The sequence below is a fragment of the Anser cygnoides genome, chromosome 27 (assembly GCF_040182565.1).
Source record: "Anser cygnoides isolate HZ-2024a breed goose chromosome 27, Taihu_goose_T2T_genome, whole genome shotgun sequence".
NCBI lineage: Eukaryota > Metazoa > Chordata > Aves > Anseriformes > Anatidae > Anser > Anser cygnoides.
Window position 1 is genome coordinate 542,006 of NC_089899.1, and position 17,525 is coordinate 559,530.

At 47.5% G+C, this 17,525-nt stretch overlaps 1 protein-coding gene across 5 annotated transcripts in view; it reads left to right on the forward strand.

The window, feature by feature from the left end:
• Positions 1-123: 123 nt before the first annotated feature.
• The window catches only part of PTBP1 (polypyrimidine tract binding protein 1), a 30,579-nt gene continuing 13,177 nt past the window's right edge, over positions 124-17,525 (forward strand). For 2 of the 5 annotated variants that reach the window (XM_048051924.2, XM_048051925.2), the window contains exons 1-4: positions 136-264; positions 4,343-4,373; positions 15,597-15,672; positions 16,632-16,804. In XM_048051924.2, the coding sequence (XP_047907881.1) occupies positions 257-264; positions 4,343-4,373; positions 15,597-15,672; positions 16,632-16,804 (288 nt within the window). In that variant the 5' untranslated portion in view covers positions 136-256. Of the gene's footprint in view, positions 265-3,115; positions 3,445-4,342; positions 4,374-10,437; positions 10,462-15,596; positions 15,673-16,631; positions 16,805-17,525 lie in introns of those variants that run through there. The other 3 variants (XM_048051926.2, XM_048051928.2, XM_066983927.1) reach the window with 3 other exon arrangements.

The window sequence follows — 17,525 nt, forward strand, 5'->3', positions numbered from 1 at the left end:
CGGCGCGTCGCCCCGCCCCTCTCCCCGCCCTCAGCCAATAGGCTTGGGGAGAGGCACCAGGGCGCCAACCCCCGGGGGCGGGCCATCCCCTCCCCTGCCGTCAAGGTGACATCGCCGGCAGCCAATGGCGCGGCGGCGCGGGCGAGGCGGGCCGGGCGGCGCCGCCATTTTGTGAGTCTATAACACGGAGCGGTCGGGTCCGTTCCTGCTATTCCGGCGCCTCCGCTCCGTTCCCTGCGGGTCTCCTCCGTGTGCAATGGACGGGTGAGTCTCCGCCCGACCGGGCCCCGGCGCGGCCGAGGCCGTGCCGAGGGCCTGTGGGGGAGCGCCACCGGCCCCCTGCGGGGCTCTGCGGGACCGGGGGGGGGCCGCGGCCGGGGCTCGGGACCCGCGCAGGGGGCCGGGGCGTTACCTGAGGGGGGCGCCCGGGGCGCGGCCGCCCCGCCGCGGGGGGAGGCGGGGGGGGGGGGCGGTTACCGGCGGGGGCTCCTGGGGGGCTGCCCCCGGGGCCGTGCTCGCCGCAGGGGGAGGAGGTGCCCGGGGGGTGCGGGGGCGGCCCCGCTGCCTGCTCAGCGGCCGCCGCCCCGGCGCTGAGGCGCGGGCCTGAAGCGGGCCGGCCCCCCCCCCCCCCCCCCCCCCCCTCACGGTCCCCTCGCGTCCTGCTCGCTCCCCCGGGGGCGGCTTAAACCCCCCCCGGAGCGTGGGTGTGTGTGTGGGGGGGGACGGCTCCGTCCGCCGTGAGGCCGCCCCCGGTTGGACGGGTGCCCCCCGGTGCCCCGTGCCCCTCGAGGGGGGGGGATCCGGGGGGGGGGCAGCGGCGGCGCGGGCCGCACCTGGCGGCGGGGGCGCACCCGGCGCCCGCAGCTCAGCCCGGCCGGCCCCGCTCCCATTGTGTGGCGCTTTCGCAAGCGGGGGGGGGCGGCGGCGGGGGGGCTCCCGCCGGGCTCTCCTCTGCGGGAGGCCCGCGGGAGGCAGGTCTGCGGCGGGGGGTGACCGGGGCTCTGCGGGGGCAGCGCCGTGCCCGCGGCCCCGTCCTGCTGCCCGCCCCCGCCCCGTGGAAGTTTTTTTCTCCGGGTGCCTGACTCGGGTCGGGGCCCGGAGCGCGGCTGCTTTATCCGGGGCAGCGTCGGTTCCTCTCTGATCACCACCTCATCGCTGTCCCGCTTCAGAAATGCTTACTTTAAAGCTTTCACGGAGGCAGCTCTTTCAGAAACGGGGCTCCGTGTTTCTCATGTATTTTATCGTGCATTTTTCTAGTGATCAGCTTCTTTTTTCTTCTAGAGCACCGTGTCTGTAGTTAAAATATGTTTAAAGGCCTCTGATTAGCGTGTTTTCCCAGAGCCCTGGCTGTGGGAAAGCCCAGATCAGTGCCTCCTCTCCTCGTGCCTTGACGCTGCTCTGGTGGGAATTAGGTGCAGTCACACGTCGGGGTTTTAGCACTGCCGAAGTGTTGTCTGTGTTGTTTTCATCTTAAAAGTCTAGACCTCTTAATGTAGTTTGCAGTCCAGGATGCTGTTCGGGTTGCCGTGCTTTTTCTGAGTTGCTTGACATGCTGAATGGTGTTTAAAAAAATCAGCATGTGAGATCACATGTTTTAATGTGAAAAATCAGTTTTTATCGGCTGTGCTCATCCTAGTTCCTGGGAAAGCTGATTTATTGTGTCTGGTGAAGAAGTTCTTACTTTATTGTTGAAGTTTAAGTATAATGTGGGTCTTAATTATTCATTAGTTCTTAAAGATCTTGGTGCGTGATCTGCTTACCCTGTGAAAGCTGACCCTCGTTGAAACTTCAAAAGCTGTTTTGAAAAAGGTTTTGTTTTTTGTTTAGCTGGCAGCGTGACACCTCTCTGGCTCTGTGCTCCTACTGTTTTACTTCTGCTACCTAAAATATGCGTAGTTATGCTTTTGAAACGATTGATCACTTGAGTAAGCTGCTTTAAAACATGTAAGGAGTTAATTTGGGAAAGGCTGCTTTGCAAAGTGACCTCGAGATTTTACTGGCGCTGCTTGATTTTGATCTTTACTGTGCAGGAATCATCTCGTTCTGTGTAAAAAGTAACTTTTGTGAAAGGCTTTATTGCCGACTCTTCTAGAAAACATAAAAGCATTAATCCCGTATTTAAGGTTGACATAGGACAAGAGAATGCAGCTTTAAGCTATGACAAGTTGTGGGAGAAGTAAACTGGAAGAATATCACATTTCTTTAATAAAAATACTTAAACACTGTTGGTGCTAGTTTCATGTGGCATTTGTTATCAAATGGGTTACAACAACAGTATTCCAGGACTTGATAGTTCTTGGCAAATAAAAGCTCTTCCTCTTGGATAATTTTAAAGACTATTCCCTGTTAAGGCTACTTTATGTAAAACATTTCCTGTGTATGAGGCCCGCAAGAGGAACAGGAAGTAAGAGAAACTGCTCGGGGGCAAGTTCGAGAGTTTTGGAAACTTCAGAGATTCCCTGCTCGTACTGCGCTGTGCTGGAAATGCTTTGTTAAGGTTATGAAAATCCCGAGGTGAATATATGTATTTTAATTGAAGAAATGTGTGCTCATAAAGTATTTAGTAACTCTAATAGAACGATTACGATTCTTTAAACTGATAGGTACAGATGGGTTTAATTAGTTCATTACTGCTGGCCCTCGAAGTGCAGCAGAACCCATCTGTCCTGCTGGTGACCAGGCACCAGGGGGTTGGAAAGCCCGGCATTCCCATGCAGCGTTTGTGAGCAGTCACTTAGAGAGGGGGAAAAAATCGCAGCTGTGGCGGAGCCGCCCGGCAGCGGCCATTGGATCGGGCTGGAGCCCCGGCTGTAAATTGCTGGGTTATGATGACATGGCAGGTCGGTTTTGAAGAGGAAGTACAAGGAGCTGAGCTGGCTTATGCTTGTGTTAGGGCATAGTGAAATGCGGGTGGCTCGTTAGGAAGGAGCAGGGTTCACTTCCCTGAAAAATGAAGAAGTGTTGCGGGAGGAGGGTAGGGAAAGAAGAACTGGGCGATGTAAGTGCTCTGGCATTAAATCACTCAAACTGTAGAATTGTTCTGAATGCTTCAGATTTCCTAGTGCTTTAAGAATGACCGCACTGTTTTCTGCTTGTCTTCTGTGTTTCCCTAAAGTTGCTGCAGGTCTGCTAGCCAGCCAGTTTTGCATCCTTTACTCTGAAGCTGTGACTGTCAGAAAGATGCGAGTTGAGACAGGCAGTGCTGCGTGTGTCAATCGAAAGTTATCTTCTCCGCTCGCCAGTGTCATATTGCTGCTTTACCATGGATTGGATTAAAAAAATCGTCAATGCAAGGGTGTAATTGATATCCTTTGCCTGTCCCAAGTGCTCCCACAAAAAATAACACGTAGGCGCTGCAATGCCCTGGAATATTACCAGGGCACGATATGCCGGGCTGTAGGCAGGTCGTTCTGGTTCCCTCGATGAAAGAAGCTGCTCTGGTAGGTGAGTGGTGATAACAATGGTGGCTGCTGACAAGAGCTAGTGCGAGCTGCTGGAGGTGCAGCTAGCACTGTTACTGTTCACATTGCTCACTTCGGCAGGAATTCTCATTTTAACAGGTCTGCACACACGTGGTACGGGTTAATTGCCTTTTCCTGCAGATCTGTGCTAGGGAAAAGTTCTATTTCTTGAGCGGAAAATGCTTGGGAGAGGAATGCTGGGTGCCGGCGCTCCCTGGTCTGGGAGTTGCCTGGGCCTCTCGGCTGTTCCTCGTTGCCCTCTGCCAGCCTGGCGCGGGTCTGGCTCCGGGGCACTGGCGCGGCCGCTGGGCTCCTGCGGGCCTGGCACAGGCGCCTGCCGCGGCGAGGGAACGGCCCCAGCTCCGTCTGGTGTGTGGTGCTGCTGGGGTGTGAGCATCGCTGGTCCCTGCTGCTGCTCGTAACTTCTCCACAGCTGGAGGGGTTCTTCCCAGCCCAGCGGAGGTCACTCCTTTGGGCAGGAGGTCTTGGCGAGCTGTGGATGGGACTGTTGGTGGTGGAGTTGGCTCTTGCCGCTTTTGCCCTTGACTTAGTCAAAGGCTGTGCGTTCTCATTGCATCATGTTCCCGGGAAGGACGCTAGACTTCACTGTGTGGGGTTTTTTGGTTCTGGCCCCTGTGGTACGCTTGAAAAAGGAGCAAGCTCCGCTCTAGGCAGGGGAGAGCTGCGTTTTTCTCGGACTGCTGGGTCTTGGGTCTCCACCATCACCATCTAATAATTTTTCTTTGTATAAACTGTCCTTGGCTCACCTGCAAAGACAACTGTGCACTTTGACTTGCTTTTTTCTTACTACTGTAAACTATGCTGGATATTTGTGGCAAACCTATCTAACTTTTTAATCCTTTTCTTTCTTTTTTCTACAGCATTGTCCAAGATATAACAGTTGGTACAAAGGTAGGCACTTCTCACTTTTTCTCTCTTTTTACACTGCTCAGCATCTGACCTAGTTTTAGCCTCACCAAATGTAGATCTTCAGGTTTAAAGGGTTATTTCTGGTACCATGTAAATTGGTTTTAACCAGAAGGTAATTCAGTTTCATGTGCATTTAAAACTTTTATTGTGGCTCAGCACTTAGCTCTTGGCATTTGGACATTGATTATCAACTGTCCTATAAGAACATTATTGAATTTAGAAAGAGCCCTTTCCCCTACTGAAATGTCAAGCCGTGCTTATTTGTGTGCTAGACAATGGTTCTCAATGGAGAAATTGGTCCCTTCTCTCGTGACCTCCATTTCCTCTGTTTATGTGAATTCCTGTTCAGTTATATGTCAGAAATCCTTCTACCACAAAAAAACGGGTGTTTGGCTGTTGATTTTTATCTCCTGTGAGTACAGTAAATATGACCTTTACCCTTCTAGTCTCAGGTTTGGAAAGTGCAGGCCTAGCCCTGAAACTCAAAGTGCTGACAGGAGCCTCCTTATCTGTGGTGCGTGGTAATAGCTGTTGTGTTCGCGGGATGAAGGCGCATTCCTGGGAAATGGTGAGCTGGAATGTGCAGGATAGACTGGCGCTCCTTCGTGTATTAAAGGCTTTTCATTGCACGGAGTGAACATCGTAGCTAATGTTCTGGGATCAGGATTACTGTGAGTTTTGTATCAGATACTACGTGTGTGAATGTTGGCCCTCAGAGTAGTAATCTTAGGGCTTCCTTAGTGGCCTGAATTCTGTGTTAGCGTCTTATTGTTAACGAAGAAACAGGGATGTGTGTGGCAGCTTGAACAGGCTGGTGAAGTGAGGTAATACGTGATACTGGGCTCATCTGAAGGAGAGGTGAGCTTGTGCGGTGTGAGCTCTGTTAGGTCTTTAAGCGAAGTAGAAGCATTGGAGACAACTGCTCTGAGCAAATAGCTTGTTATATTGGAAGCAGAAAACTCGATGTGACTGCTGAGAGCGCAGGCATGTTTGTTAGTGATCCAGGGCTTCTGAGAAGCATTAAACACACAAAGGAGATCTATTTAGCAGCTGTAGGGGAAGGGCTACTCTAACTTTTCCTAGTATGATAACCTGAAATTTGAATTAATTGTAGTGACACGATGGTGTCTGGCTCTGGTTGAGAACACCATCTGCTGCAAGGAGTTCAGTGTGCCATCGGAGGAGGAGGAAAGGCTTGTTGGGACCATCAGGTTGGTTAATAGTTCATAGCCACTTTAAAGGTGGAATAAGTCATACCTGGACTGCTGTAGGGCAGTTTGATGCACCTTTCTGTAAACTGGTTGATCTAGGTAAAAGTCCCCTAAAATGGGTTTTAATGTTGTGTAATCTTCAGTTTCTGCAGCTTTAAGAAGTGGTTTTATATAACTAAACTTGACCAGGAAGCCTCTGAAGCTGTAATTGTAGTCCTCTCAGTGAATCTAGAGAAGCTGCAGGATGTGGTATTGCATGCCTCATCACTCCCATCTGCGGGGCGATTGCAGTCCTGAGCACAGTCAGATGTCTAAAATGAGGGCTGGGAGAAATCCTGTGCTAGTGCTTTCACTCCTAGCACAGGACAGAACTGTAACCGCTGTTATGCTAGAGGTAGAAAGCGGTGAAAGAAGAGCGTGCCAAAAATGAAGCTTCTCGAGGCAGGTAAGGCAGGCTTTGAGAAAATTGAATCAAAATTTAGAGTGGCAGAAGCAAAAGACAAGTTGAATCATCTTGATAAAGGTAAGTTTTAAAATGTTTTTGACATAGCCATGTTATCTGATTGCTTAAGCAAGGCATTGAATATGTCAGCGTACCTCGTGTGATGGAAGTTCTGTAATAAGCTGTAACGTGCTGCATGTGTCATGGCTCTGCTTTAGGCAAGTTAGGCTCCTGTCTGCGCATAGTGAGGAGCCAAGTGAGGGCTTCTCGTACAGCTGCATCCTCTATGCGGCCGTGCACGAGCCGTCTGCCTGGCCTGTGCTCCTGCACTGTTAGAGATCCTCTGGGTGCAGAACTCACGTGGAGGAAGGTACAGGCTTCAAAAAGTATAACCAAGTTGGTTATCCGTTCCTTGTTAAAAACACAGCTCGGTGGTGAGTGTAAAACCTCGCTGGCTACGGCTCTTCTGAAATTTTGCTGTTGCTTCCATTTCGATCTACCTTCCTTTGGTTTGGCAATAAGTAGTTTGAAGAGACTGCAGAAGGTTTCTGTAACATCACAGACACATTCCAGCGTTGTCTCTGCTAAAACAACTACAGTAGTAGAGCTCTGTTCTTCCAGTGGCATTTTTCTGATCCCTGGGGCATTGCTGAAATTGCTTCAAGGATTAACCGACCCCCCCACCCATTCAGAAGCAGATGTTCCCCATAATTGCTTGATAACTTATAATGCTGTGTAATTGCAGTTTTGTGATCTGCTGACTTTATAAAACATTTGAATGGAAGCGGTGGTCAGATGCGGATGTACCTAGTTTGTTAGCATCCATCCTGGAAGTGTTGCTCACAGGAGAGCCTGCTGGCTCAGCTCCTGGGCTGGACGTGAAAATTTCCGCTGGAAAACTTAGTCTGAGGTGTAAACTTGCTCATTCTTACTACGTATGTACACAGAAGGTAGGAACAGTGTTCTATCGAGCTTCTTAAAGTACTAGGAGACTGTAGTCCCCCAAAGCGGTCTCCTCTCTTGGTTTACTTTAAGCAGCAAGTTGATGCAAGAGCTCTGGGCACCTTTTTAGATGTTCTTACTGTGACTGGAATGTCCCGAAGTTGGAGAATACTCACGCCAGTGGGAGAAGTGCCTGTAACTTAAAACACTGCTGAGCCAATTGTCAAAGATAATTTACGGTGGCCTCTTGGTTGTTTTCCTGCTGTAAAGCATTCCGGCTTGCTACAGTCTAACTTTGAAATTGAAGACTGTGAAAACATGTATCAGTTTGCTCTACTTTTTTGTTTTAAAAGGCAGGGTCTGGTGCCTTTTAGACTTTTCTCCCATCCTTAAAGTACATATTATGGGTACTCTCACATGCTTATTCGTTGTTTGGAGGTCTTTGTTATGTTTAGGCTCTGTAACTTAAGTCCCCGGGTGTTTTCTTCATGGGTTATTACTCGAGCACTGCACAGTGCTGCCTGATGGTCTGGTGTTCAGCAGGGTGGGAACTGTAGCTGTTCCTGGGCTTCACATTTAACCTAGTCCTCAGGCTCCTCAGTTTAAAGTGTGTGAATCTGTTCAGGAAACTCATTACAGTTCTGTTACAGGACCCTCGATACGCAGCCTTCTGGAATGTCCTGCAGATTAGAAACACATGACTTGAGACTTATTTCTGCCCATAATTTCCTTAATATCTGGAAAGGAAGGAAGCGCGGCCTTCAGATGGAGGGACTGTATTTGGACTCAAAGGTCTGACCCGTGCACTATCTCTTCAGGCTGTAACAGCCTTTTGAGCTGGGTGACTTACTAGAGAGAGTATGAGCTGGGATATATCATTGTTCAAGTGAAGTTGCACTTTGGCAATTAAAAATTGTTGCTGAAGAGTTTAGGTGCTGAACAATCCGGTAGTTTCTCGGTTAAGTTGAGCTCTCTCTGAAGGGTGATGCTTCCAGAAAAGTACAGTGCATGTCTGTGGCATTTGAGAAGTTAATTTTTAAAACGGGGTTTGCTAGAGTGTGATACAGGCTGCCTGCATAGAAGTGATTTGTGGTCAAGCCAGGATCTTTGCCATGGGAACAGTAATTATGGCTTCAGGCAGCAGGCCAAGAATGTTGTGAGGAAATTCCAGTCCCCTCCTATGGCTTCAGTTAGAGGCTGCAACAAGCTGGCTCTTGTGGTCCTTCTGCAACAGGCGTGATCACACATGTGAGCCACATGCATACAGCAAGGCACACGGCTGCTGCGAGCGCAGCGCTGGCTGGGTTGGGGAAACGGCTCCGTCTAACCTGGCTAAGCTGCTGTGTGCAGACAGCACGTAGGCACCTGCCTTCAGTTCATAGCTAACTGTCCTTCGCAGGGGTAAGTGGTACGCCCTCAGGTAGATCGTGAGGACTCTGAATTCTTTACGTTTAATGGAATTTTAAGGTACTGGTTGAAACACAGGTGGCAAGCAAGACTGCTACCAGAGGCAGCTATTAGAGCTGTTTAAAACAGTTTCTCTACAACAAATGTAAAACATTTGATGTGGAAGCTAGCTGAAATTACATACATTTGGAAAGGAAACAAGCTGTGATTCCTGTTGTAGATGAAATTGTGTGAGACTTCCTAGAAAGCAATCTGTTGATAAAATGGTTGTAGGAAATTCTGTATTTTAATCTTAAGCCTATCTTGCCCTCTATTTTTCACATCATCACAGACAGCGAAGTATTTCACAAATGTGACTTTTACTTCCTGTTTTTAATCTCACGAGTGTAGGGATGGACTCCGGTCATGTTCAGGTATCCGATGTCAAACCAGGAGATGTAGGTGTGCTCGTGCCACACTTGCCATCTCAGTAGCAAGGAAGAGTGAATGTTAACTTGAAATTCTGTGCGATTCTGGTATAGCTGTCTTTCAAGCTTCATGTGAAACCTTGACAAGTGCTGTGCTTAGTTCAGCATGTGCGTCTTGGTAATCTCAATATAATTGCTTGGTCTTTGTTAAAGCAGGTCCCGGTTATTACACAACCGTGATGTAGGTGGGATTGAATTAGCGTGGAGTTCCTCCTAAACCCGCACAGTCAATTTGCTCTTTTCTGGATTTGGTCACGGTATTTTTTCATAGGTTCCATTTGTTTCAGAGTGACTCATCCGGCAGCGTTTTTCTGATAGTGTTTGCATTAAGCTTTCTCAAGAGCCAGTCTGCTCCACTGCAATGATTTTAAAAGCTCAAGGCTGACTGCTAGTTAAGTTTCAACTTGGGAACAGTGTATCATAAAGCCTGGGTGTGTGCTATCCTACAGAGCAAGAATGACTGCATTACTTCAGTACGGAGTTCAGGAATTTGGGGCTATTTAACGTGGCCCCACCTTTTATTTGCTCAAAGGGCAGGTTTGTTTCGCAGGGTGTCTCCATAGCAGCTAAGGCTGAGCGAGGCAGGGAGGGGCCGGTGGGTGAGCGGGCTGGGGATCCGGCTCGGCCCCACGGGCAGCCTGTGCTTGAGCTCGGCGCAATCCCCTTGCGAAATCCCCGTCGGGCTGTGTGAGCAATGGCTGTAATGTAATGCTCCAGTTTCTGGTGTCTCAGGCTCAAATCTGCATGCCGAGCCGCTGGGGCAGTACCCGGCCGCTGGGGCGGTACGCGCTGTAGGGAGGCAGGTTCCCGAAGGGCTGGGCTCCTTGCGGTGCTCTGACCAACAGCCCTAGTTCCAAAGGTGCTGAAATGTGCGCGTACACAGTCTGAACCTCAGCGGGAAGCTTCGCGTGTTCCGTAAACGATAGAGGGGGGTGTCTGCATTTGAATTCGTGCATAAAAACCAGCCGTGAGCCCTTTTGGGGACTGAAGTAATTTTTACTCCTGCTTCTGGGCCTGACCGGATGATGGATTGCGTGTCCCACACGTGGGCACAGCGCAGGGATGAACGCCAGAGCTCCTAACTCCTGCCTGTGGGGCAGCAGGATCCTGGTTCACTCAACAGCCGCTTCAGGCTCTTGAAGTTATTTTGTGTTAATCTCAACTTTTAAACTTTCCTGGGATTGAAGGGTATGCTTTTATCGCGTGTTCTTCGGAGGTGTTGTCACAAACAAAAGACTGCCTGCTAATGCTGCTGTTATACAGCGCTGCACCTTTAAATGACTAAAGGATCTTTGAGGCAGGAGAGGAAAAAGGAGTGTGTGGGAGGGATGCAAGCGAACCTTGCTGGAAGTGAGTCTTCCATGGAAGATGAAGAAAACTGGCATCATTCTTCCGAGTAGTTTAAATTTAGTTCTGTTCCTAGCTCTTGAATCTCAACAGAAAATGTTGGAATGCAACATAATGAGTGTGAATGATGTCATCAGACTGGATTTCTTACTAGCTTCTTTGCGAGGCGATTGGAGTGAATCGGGGTTTCGAAGCACACATTCTTCAATTCCTCAGGGGCTGACGTCGCATGGAGCCCTTGATGCATGCTTCGGGTACGCTCAATTCGTTGTGCTCCAAGAATTTTCTGCTTTTATCAGAGCAGAGGGGGGGTTGTGTAAGCTTCTCAATGATCTGTGTGTATGGTAGTCTCTTACTGGGTCCAAAATCTTTTTACAGATGCAGGGAGAGTGTAGTGGAAGGATGATGCTTGCATGCTCTGGCCAGGCAGTCACAAGACTCGACAGGGGATATTAATCTGAATTCCCAGAAGAGCAGACCGAGGCTTTTGAGCAGCACAGATTTTCAGTTTATTTTTTTGGGGGGGAGGGGGGCATACAGGTGGAACTGTTACCTGCTTTGCTTTTTGTAAAGGCATGGCAGCTTACAGCTTGTGTGCCTCTTAAATCCTCCTCTGCCTTCACACGGAGGGGTACTGCTCTCCGTCTGCTTAAACCATTCAGTGGTGTCAGTTGTTCCATGTCCAGGGCAGAGAGTACTGCTGCTAGGCAGGATGTGCTCAGTGGGCCAGGGATAAAGTTTCTTTTTGTAGGCCTTAGGTTTGGCTAGCCTGGAGTTTGAGCTGGCCTTCCGTTGTCACTGCTTTCGCTTCCTGCATGCCCATTTTGCCATACTTTAATTCTGTTTTCTGCCCATAACATTCGCAGTGTTCTGAAAGCTGTTAGCGTGTAGTAGTGTCACCTGTTTGTCTTTACACTTGTATTTTTATGGTCATTTACTTTGTGTATGTTTCTAGCCTTTTGTGTAGGCAGAATGTGGTGGGTTTATTGTAATCCATTTAAAAGAAGTGTCTGGATCTTGAGTGGATAACGAGTTATATAGGGCAGCAGTACTTCGAGGTGTGCTGGTAGAAGCTGGGATAATTTCTGGCTTTAATTCCCAACTGTGGTAAAGTTTAGGTAATATCCTAGTGAAAGAGAGACAATTTGTAATTTTATGAATTAACGATTGCTTTTAAGGTGGGAAAGCCTAGACTAGTTCAAAATTCTTACTTGTTTGTTAAAACTGCCTTTTAAAACAAAGAAGACAGAGTTTGGGGAATAGTTGAGAATATAACTGAAGAAAATACGGAATGTTGGGGTTCTGCCTTGCAGCAGATTTTCCTGAATTAGGGAAGGGAACTCAAGTATTGATAGCAGCCCTACACGGAGCATGAGTGTGTTATTAAATTAATGCAGCTTGAGCAATAGGCCTTTTGTAGCCGTGAGTGTTGCAGACAAAAGGAGGCTGCTGTCATAGAAACGCTCCCAGGCGGTGTTTTACCTGTCAGCAATGTGTCCAGTTGGTGATTTTGGTGGCAGAAGCAGCCGTACCCTGGACTAGGTAAGATTTGGCGATGCAACTTTTAAAATGGTGTATTTTCCTCTAAGTAGGAAGAGATTTGTTAGCTCAAATGGAGCAGTGTCTGTAGAGCGGTGTTAGTGTATTGCTGTTTGTGGTAATCTCTTCATAAAAATGCCAGCTGCAATAGAATTGGCTGAGCAGAAATGCCAGCAGAAATGGATGTCTCTGCAAGCAGGGCTGCCGGCCTCAGGACGTGAGAGCCGTGTCTCGGGGTGCGTGCGGCACGACCGGGCCTCCCCAGGGCAGGGGGAGAACAAAGGTGGAGAAGTGCTGTGGGGTGACCCTGCCAGCAGCCGAGCGCTCTCCTCCTTCCTTCCCACCCTGGTTTTACACTTAAAAGATAACCAAATAAAATCGTAATGCTTCAGAATCCATACTTTTTGTAGGGCTCTTCCAAAAAAGCCCCAAATACTCAACATCCATTTTTGTTGGTGGTGAGAAGCTCTTTAAAGCTAAATCTTTGAGGCAACCAGGCTTGGTTTGTTCCTTCTGGTCCTACTGAACTAGGTTGCTTTGTATAGAGCAATTTAATTTATTTGTAACGTGGTTTTGAAGAAAAGGCACTGAAGTCTGGGAAGAGCTCTTGGCGATCGCTGCAGCTGTAAAGGATCCCTCCTGCAGCTCATGGTGTGGAGTGCAGGCAAAGAGTGGCTGTTCCCAGTTTACCTTGGGTTAGGTCCCTCCAGAAAGCAACCATTGCTAGAGATTTCTGGTAGTTACGAGGTGAGTCCTGACACTAGCAGTGAAACGACCGCTGAGGAAAGCAGCAGCTGATGCAGTTTGCTCCTGGTGAGGAGAGCTTGCCAGCACTGCCTGATGCGTGGTGATGGTGGTATCCCCTAACCTGAGCAACTCGGTGGTACGCGGAGCCCGCGCCTCTTGGGTGTGTACTTGAAAAGCTGTTTGGAGGGGAGTCCGTGGAGTGATGTTGACACAACTGTACGGTACTGTGTGCGCGGGGTCTGAAGCTCCCTTGTGTAGAGGAAAGACCTCGGAGTCGTGGCTGTCCAACTGCTTTGGTCGTCCCCCTCTGTTTGCACGTACTTCCAGCTGGGAAGCTTACAAATTGACTGCTGCTGCTTTTGATGTCGAACAATCATCCCCCTCTGCCTCCTGGCTCTGGTCACAGCGGGCAGCAGAGACTGTCTCCAAGATAAGAGGGGAGTGGATTCGAAATGCTCTTTCATTAAAGAAACACTGACATGTGGAAACTAGCAGCAGTGAGCACTCCCTGTCAAAGTGCGCTGCAAGTAAATCTTTAAATATGCAGGAAAATGTTTATTCTAAACAAGCCATTAGGAAAGTTAAATTCAGGGAACTTGCATTCTTTCCTCAGTCATATAAACATTTGTTTTTCTAGGATATAGTTTCCTAGCGGTGCCTCCACAAGAGCCAGATACGTGGCTGCTCGTAGCATTTCCGTGGGGATCGAGGGGCCGGCCGTGTGCTCGCACAGATGCCTTGCTTCATGCTGGGAGTGTTGGAGTCGGGTACATCCAGAGCTTTACAGGTGCCTTAGGAACTCTTTAGGACTTGAAGGCCCATTAGGGCCTGATGCAGGCGGTTTCATTAGGCCAATAAACACTGCCTGCACGAGGAGGTTGGTTTGCTGCTGGGTGGCTCTTGTAAATAGCTGCTGGTTGCATCCCAGGCCGCGGGAAGTACGCTGGCTGGGGCACTCGCAGTAACTTGGGCACACGAAGACTTACAGCAAGCCGGTGGATTCTTTTGCCTTGGGATTATGTGTTAATTTGTCACCAAAAGGATGGGCTTGCAGTATAATAGCCTCCCAGACTAGCTTGCCTCTTGCTTGTACTCAGGAATCCCAGTGCTAATTAGAGCAGCTGTTAAAAGGCCTATTGCTAATTACCACGTTGTGAGAGGGAGACACTGCTGGGTGTGTGCTGCCTTTGGAGGAGCTGGGCGGCGTGGTGCAGGTGACCAGCAGTAGTGCATGAAGCATGGTTTTGGAACCTGGCCTAATTTCCCCTAGTCAGTACATCAAAGTCCTTGAGCTCGTCTTTGAAGAGGCAGCAGTGAGTCGTCAGACGAGAAATTCAAGATTTGAAGAAGAAAAGGAAAAAAAGCACCACCCAAACCCCTCTGTCTGTAATTCGGTGTTGTGGGGCTCCTTGCGTGACCTACTTTTCCAACCTGTTTGCTGGTGCGGCAGCGGAGCTTTTGTTATCTCGCAGATACTGTTACTGCAGTTGCCACCAGATACGGGGCTCGGTGGGCGATAGGGTTTCTGGTGGCCGCGGCGTGCAGCAGGGGATGTTTCCATCCAGGTGCCTGGGAGTTAGCAGAGGGATGAGCTTGGTTGCTTTTTTTTCTGCTGGTAGAGGTCTTTTGGTGTGACTACCGTGTAAAAATCATTTTGAAAGCTATGAGAGAGTGCTTCTGTAACTGGATGTATGTTACTGTGTTTGCTTGCTGCTTGCAGTAGGCTTTAAAGCCTTCTCTGTAGCTTGTTCGAAATTCTTACCGAGTTTAAGTGGCATTGTTTGTATAAGTATAGATGGTGCGAAGAAGTAATTTGTTGTAGTGTTTGCTTTTTGCCTTAGTAATGCTTTTTTCATACTTCCTTCTTAGGTTAGCATAGTGCATTGGTCAGTGCAGGTAATTTGGTGACTCTGCAGGGAATGCTGCAATGAGTTGAAATGTGTTACAGTAATGTTAGAGGTTGGTTAGCATTATTTTCTGGGAGTGAAGAAGGGAAGTGCTAAGCTTCTGCACTTCCCTGTCTGTATGCCAATAGGTGGAATTACACCGTGCCTACAGCTACTAAAAGGCCCAGAATAAATGCATTTCTGTTAATTCCGTGGTATCAGTTTGAGCAGTGTAATTCCAGTAGGAGCAGTTTGTTCTAGTTTTTGATCAAACGTGTTCTTCCATAGTCGAAATGCATGACACTGCAGTATGGAAAAAAATCAAAGATGTTCGCATGCTCTGAGCTTCTCGTTCTGCAAGTAGCCATGGCTTTAGCAGTAAGCTCCTAGTGCAAAATTAAGGGCGTGATCACAGATTTTGTACCAGTGATACTCAGGTTTCTCTACTTCGGAATGCATGTCTGTGTCCTCTGACTGGAGTGTGCTTACTGAGACTTTTACTGTTGTCCTAGAAGAGTGCAAATTATTGTATGCCTACTCCTGTAAAAAAACTAAAAGTAGTTATTTCCTGGGAGCTTCATTTTCCTGATTTTTTTTTTCCTCCCCCATTTTCTGGGGGGAGGAAGGGGAAGAGTTCCATTTCTTTCAGTTCTCAACATCTCCAAGTTGCGTTGTCTCACTGTCGCTGGAAAATGGCATCTTTGACCAAATGAATCGTAACTTGTCTTTTGCTCAAGACTTCCTTAATCTTGGTAACCCCCAGTAAAATGGCTGCTCTCATTGTAATGAACGGCATTAAGAGTGAATTAATGAGTAGGTGAGACCTATCTGTTTTGCTGTTTCAGATCAGCTACGGGGTTCTAGCTTAACTTAAAAGAATGAAAATGTCATCTGACACCAATAGTCAGATCCTTTTTTCTTACGGAGAAAGAATGTGAATGTCAGCGCATGACGCTTGATTTGGTGGCTTCAAACAACTCAGCAATGCCTCAGCTCCTGAGATTCCTGGTGTTTAGCTATTGGATAGTGCTACTCAGTTACTAAATTGGATCTTACTTATATTTAATTTATGATGACAATGAGGCTGACTGTCAGTATATTTTCACTTCTGTTCAGCTTCTCTACAACTTAATCTCAATTGTTTTTCTGCTTTCAGAATACCTGAATAGGATTTAGTAAAGATGCTGTCAGTTTACCTTTCTTCTTTTCTTTTCCAGCGGGGATCTGACGAGCTTTTCTCTACTTGTGTTACTAACGGACCCTTTATCATGAGCAGCAACTCTTCTTCTGCAGGTAATATTGCCTATAAGAAAAGAGCAACATATGATAAGTATTGTGAGTACTGAGGTCTGTTTTTTAGTGTCATCTTAATTTTTAATCTCTATTTTTCTTACTTATTGAGCCTGTTGTAAGATGTTGCTGAATAGTAAATGTCTGCCCTGTACTTTTAAGGTTTGCAGGCTGGAAAATTGTTGCAGGACAGTTGCTGAAATGATTTTTACAGTGTTAAAATGTGCAGGTTTTGCTGTAGACTTGAAGCACAGGTGAATTTAATGTAGGATTGTTTTGGCTGTATATAGCAATTTGCTGTTATTTAGGAGTCTTACACCATCTAGAGGTTAGTAATCCCTTGCAAGACGGAATTCTTAGGTGCTGAGTCCAGAACTTTGCCTTCTGTGCTTGCCAGTGTCTTCAAATGCCTTATTTTGGCCTACCGTAATCTTCTGAGGCCCTTACTGTTTTTCCTGTAGCTTCCCTGCCAGACTGTATCAGCTAATGTCTGGTATTGTGCTGCTGATAGTCTTTTGCCATATGTATAATCCAGCTGATCTAAAGTTATTTTGAGTCATATTATTTGTTTTAGTATCACTTGATCTAAGAAGTCCCTTTCAAACTGCTTCATTACTAAGAATATGTCAAAGTGAAAATGAACAAAGCAGCAGTCTAAAATTAATGGCTCAGACCTACATGGAGTAGAGTTGTGGGTGGGGTTGTGTATGTACTGTAAACAAGCTGTAAAATGGCCACTGGAGAGTTGATTCCATTGCACTGGCATTCAGCTACGTCACTCACATTCATGTCATTTGAAAAATGAGTAAAACCATGTGTGTTCAGACTCTGGTTAAGTTAGACCATGGAATTTCTCTGTAACAGCAATAACTGATGGGGGAGCACCACGTACGTCAGAAGTGGTAAGTGCGTGTATGTTGCATGGAACTTGCTCTTCTAAGCAGTGACTTTCTTTTTTACAGCTAATGGAAACGACAGCAAAAAATTCAAAGGTGATAGTAGAAGTGCTGGGGTCCCGTCCCGAGTAATCCACGTCCGTAAGCTGCCCAGTGACGTTACAGAGGCAGAGGTCATTTCTCTGGGCTTACCTTTTGGCAAGGTCACCAATCTTCTGATGTTGAAAGGAAAAAATCAGGTATTGTTCCTAACTGAAAGCAGAGATTGTCAAAGGCTTGTCATCTCGTCAAAGATTTTGTCATCATCAGATCAGAAAAATCAGATCTAAGTTTGAACAACTGTTGTGCATTAGGAGTCAATAACTTCTGCATACTATGTTTTACTTTTCTACAATTGTCCCATGAGCTGTAGAAAATGCTATTTTCAGACTGTACATGGAGCAAGTCCGTAATTATCGGTTGTCATTTATAATTAGCATTATGCTTGGTTTTAAATTACAGACCAGGTAAACGACTTGGGCAGCAGTGCTGTGAGTCGGCCTCTTTCACTCAAGCTAGCTTGGTAGTTGAGTAACCACCAGTGTGACTTTGCATATTAAGGACACCTTTACAGGTACAAAAAATGAACTAGGCAAAGCTGAAACGCTCTTGGGTAATGCAGGAGGTGTGCACTAGTTTGGTAACTAAAATCGTCTCACAAATTAAGGAGTAAAAAAGCAAGCCAACTTTAATCATCACTTAAAATACTACGTCTTTAATCTTATTATGAAAATGCGCCTCTGATATGTTGCGTGGTATGATTATATGTAAGTACTTAATGTAATGACTTGCTACGATCCCTTGCATTTTTGCTCTGAAGTAGAGGAGACCATAAAGGTGTGGAACAATGAGTAGGCTTACAGCTCTGCAGAGAAGTATGGAAAGTCGCTTAATGTAATATGTAATTGCTCAGAGTCTGGG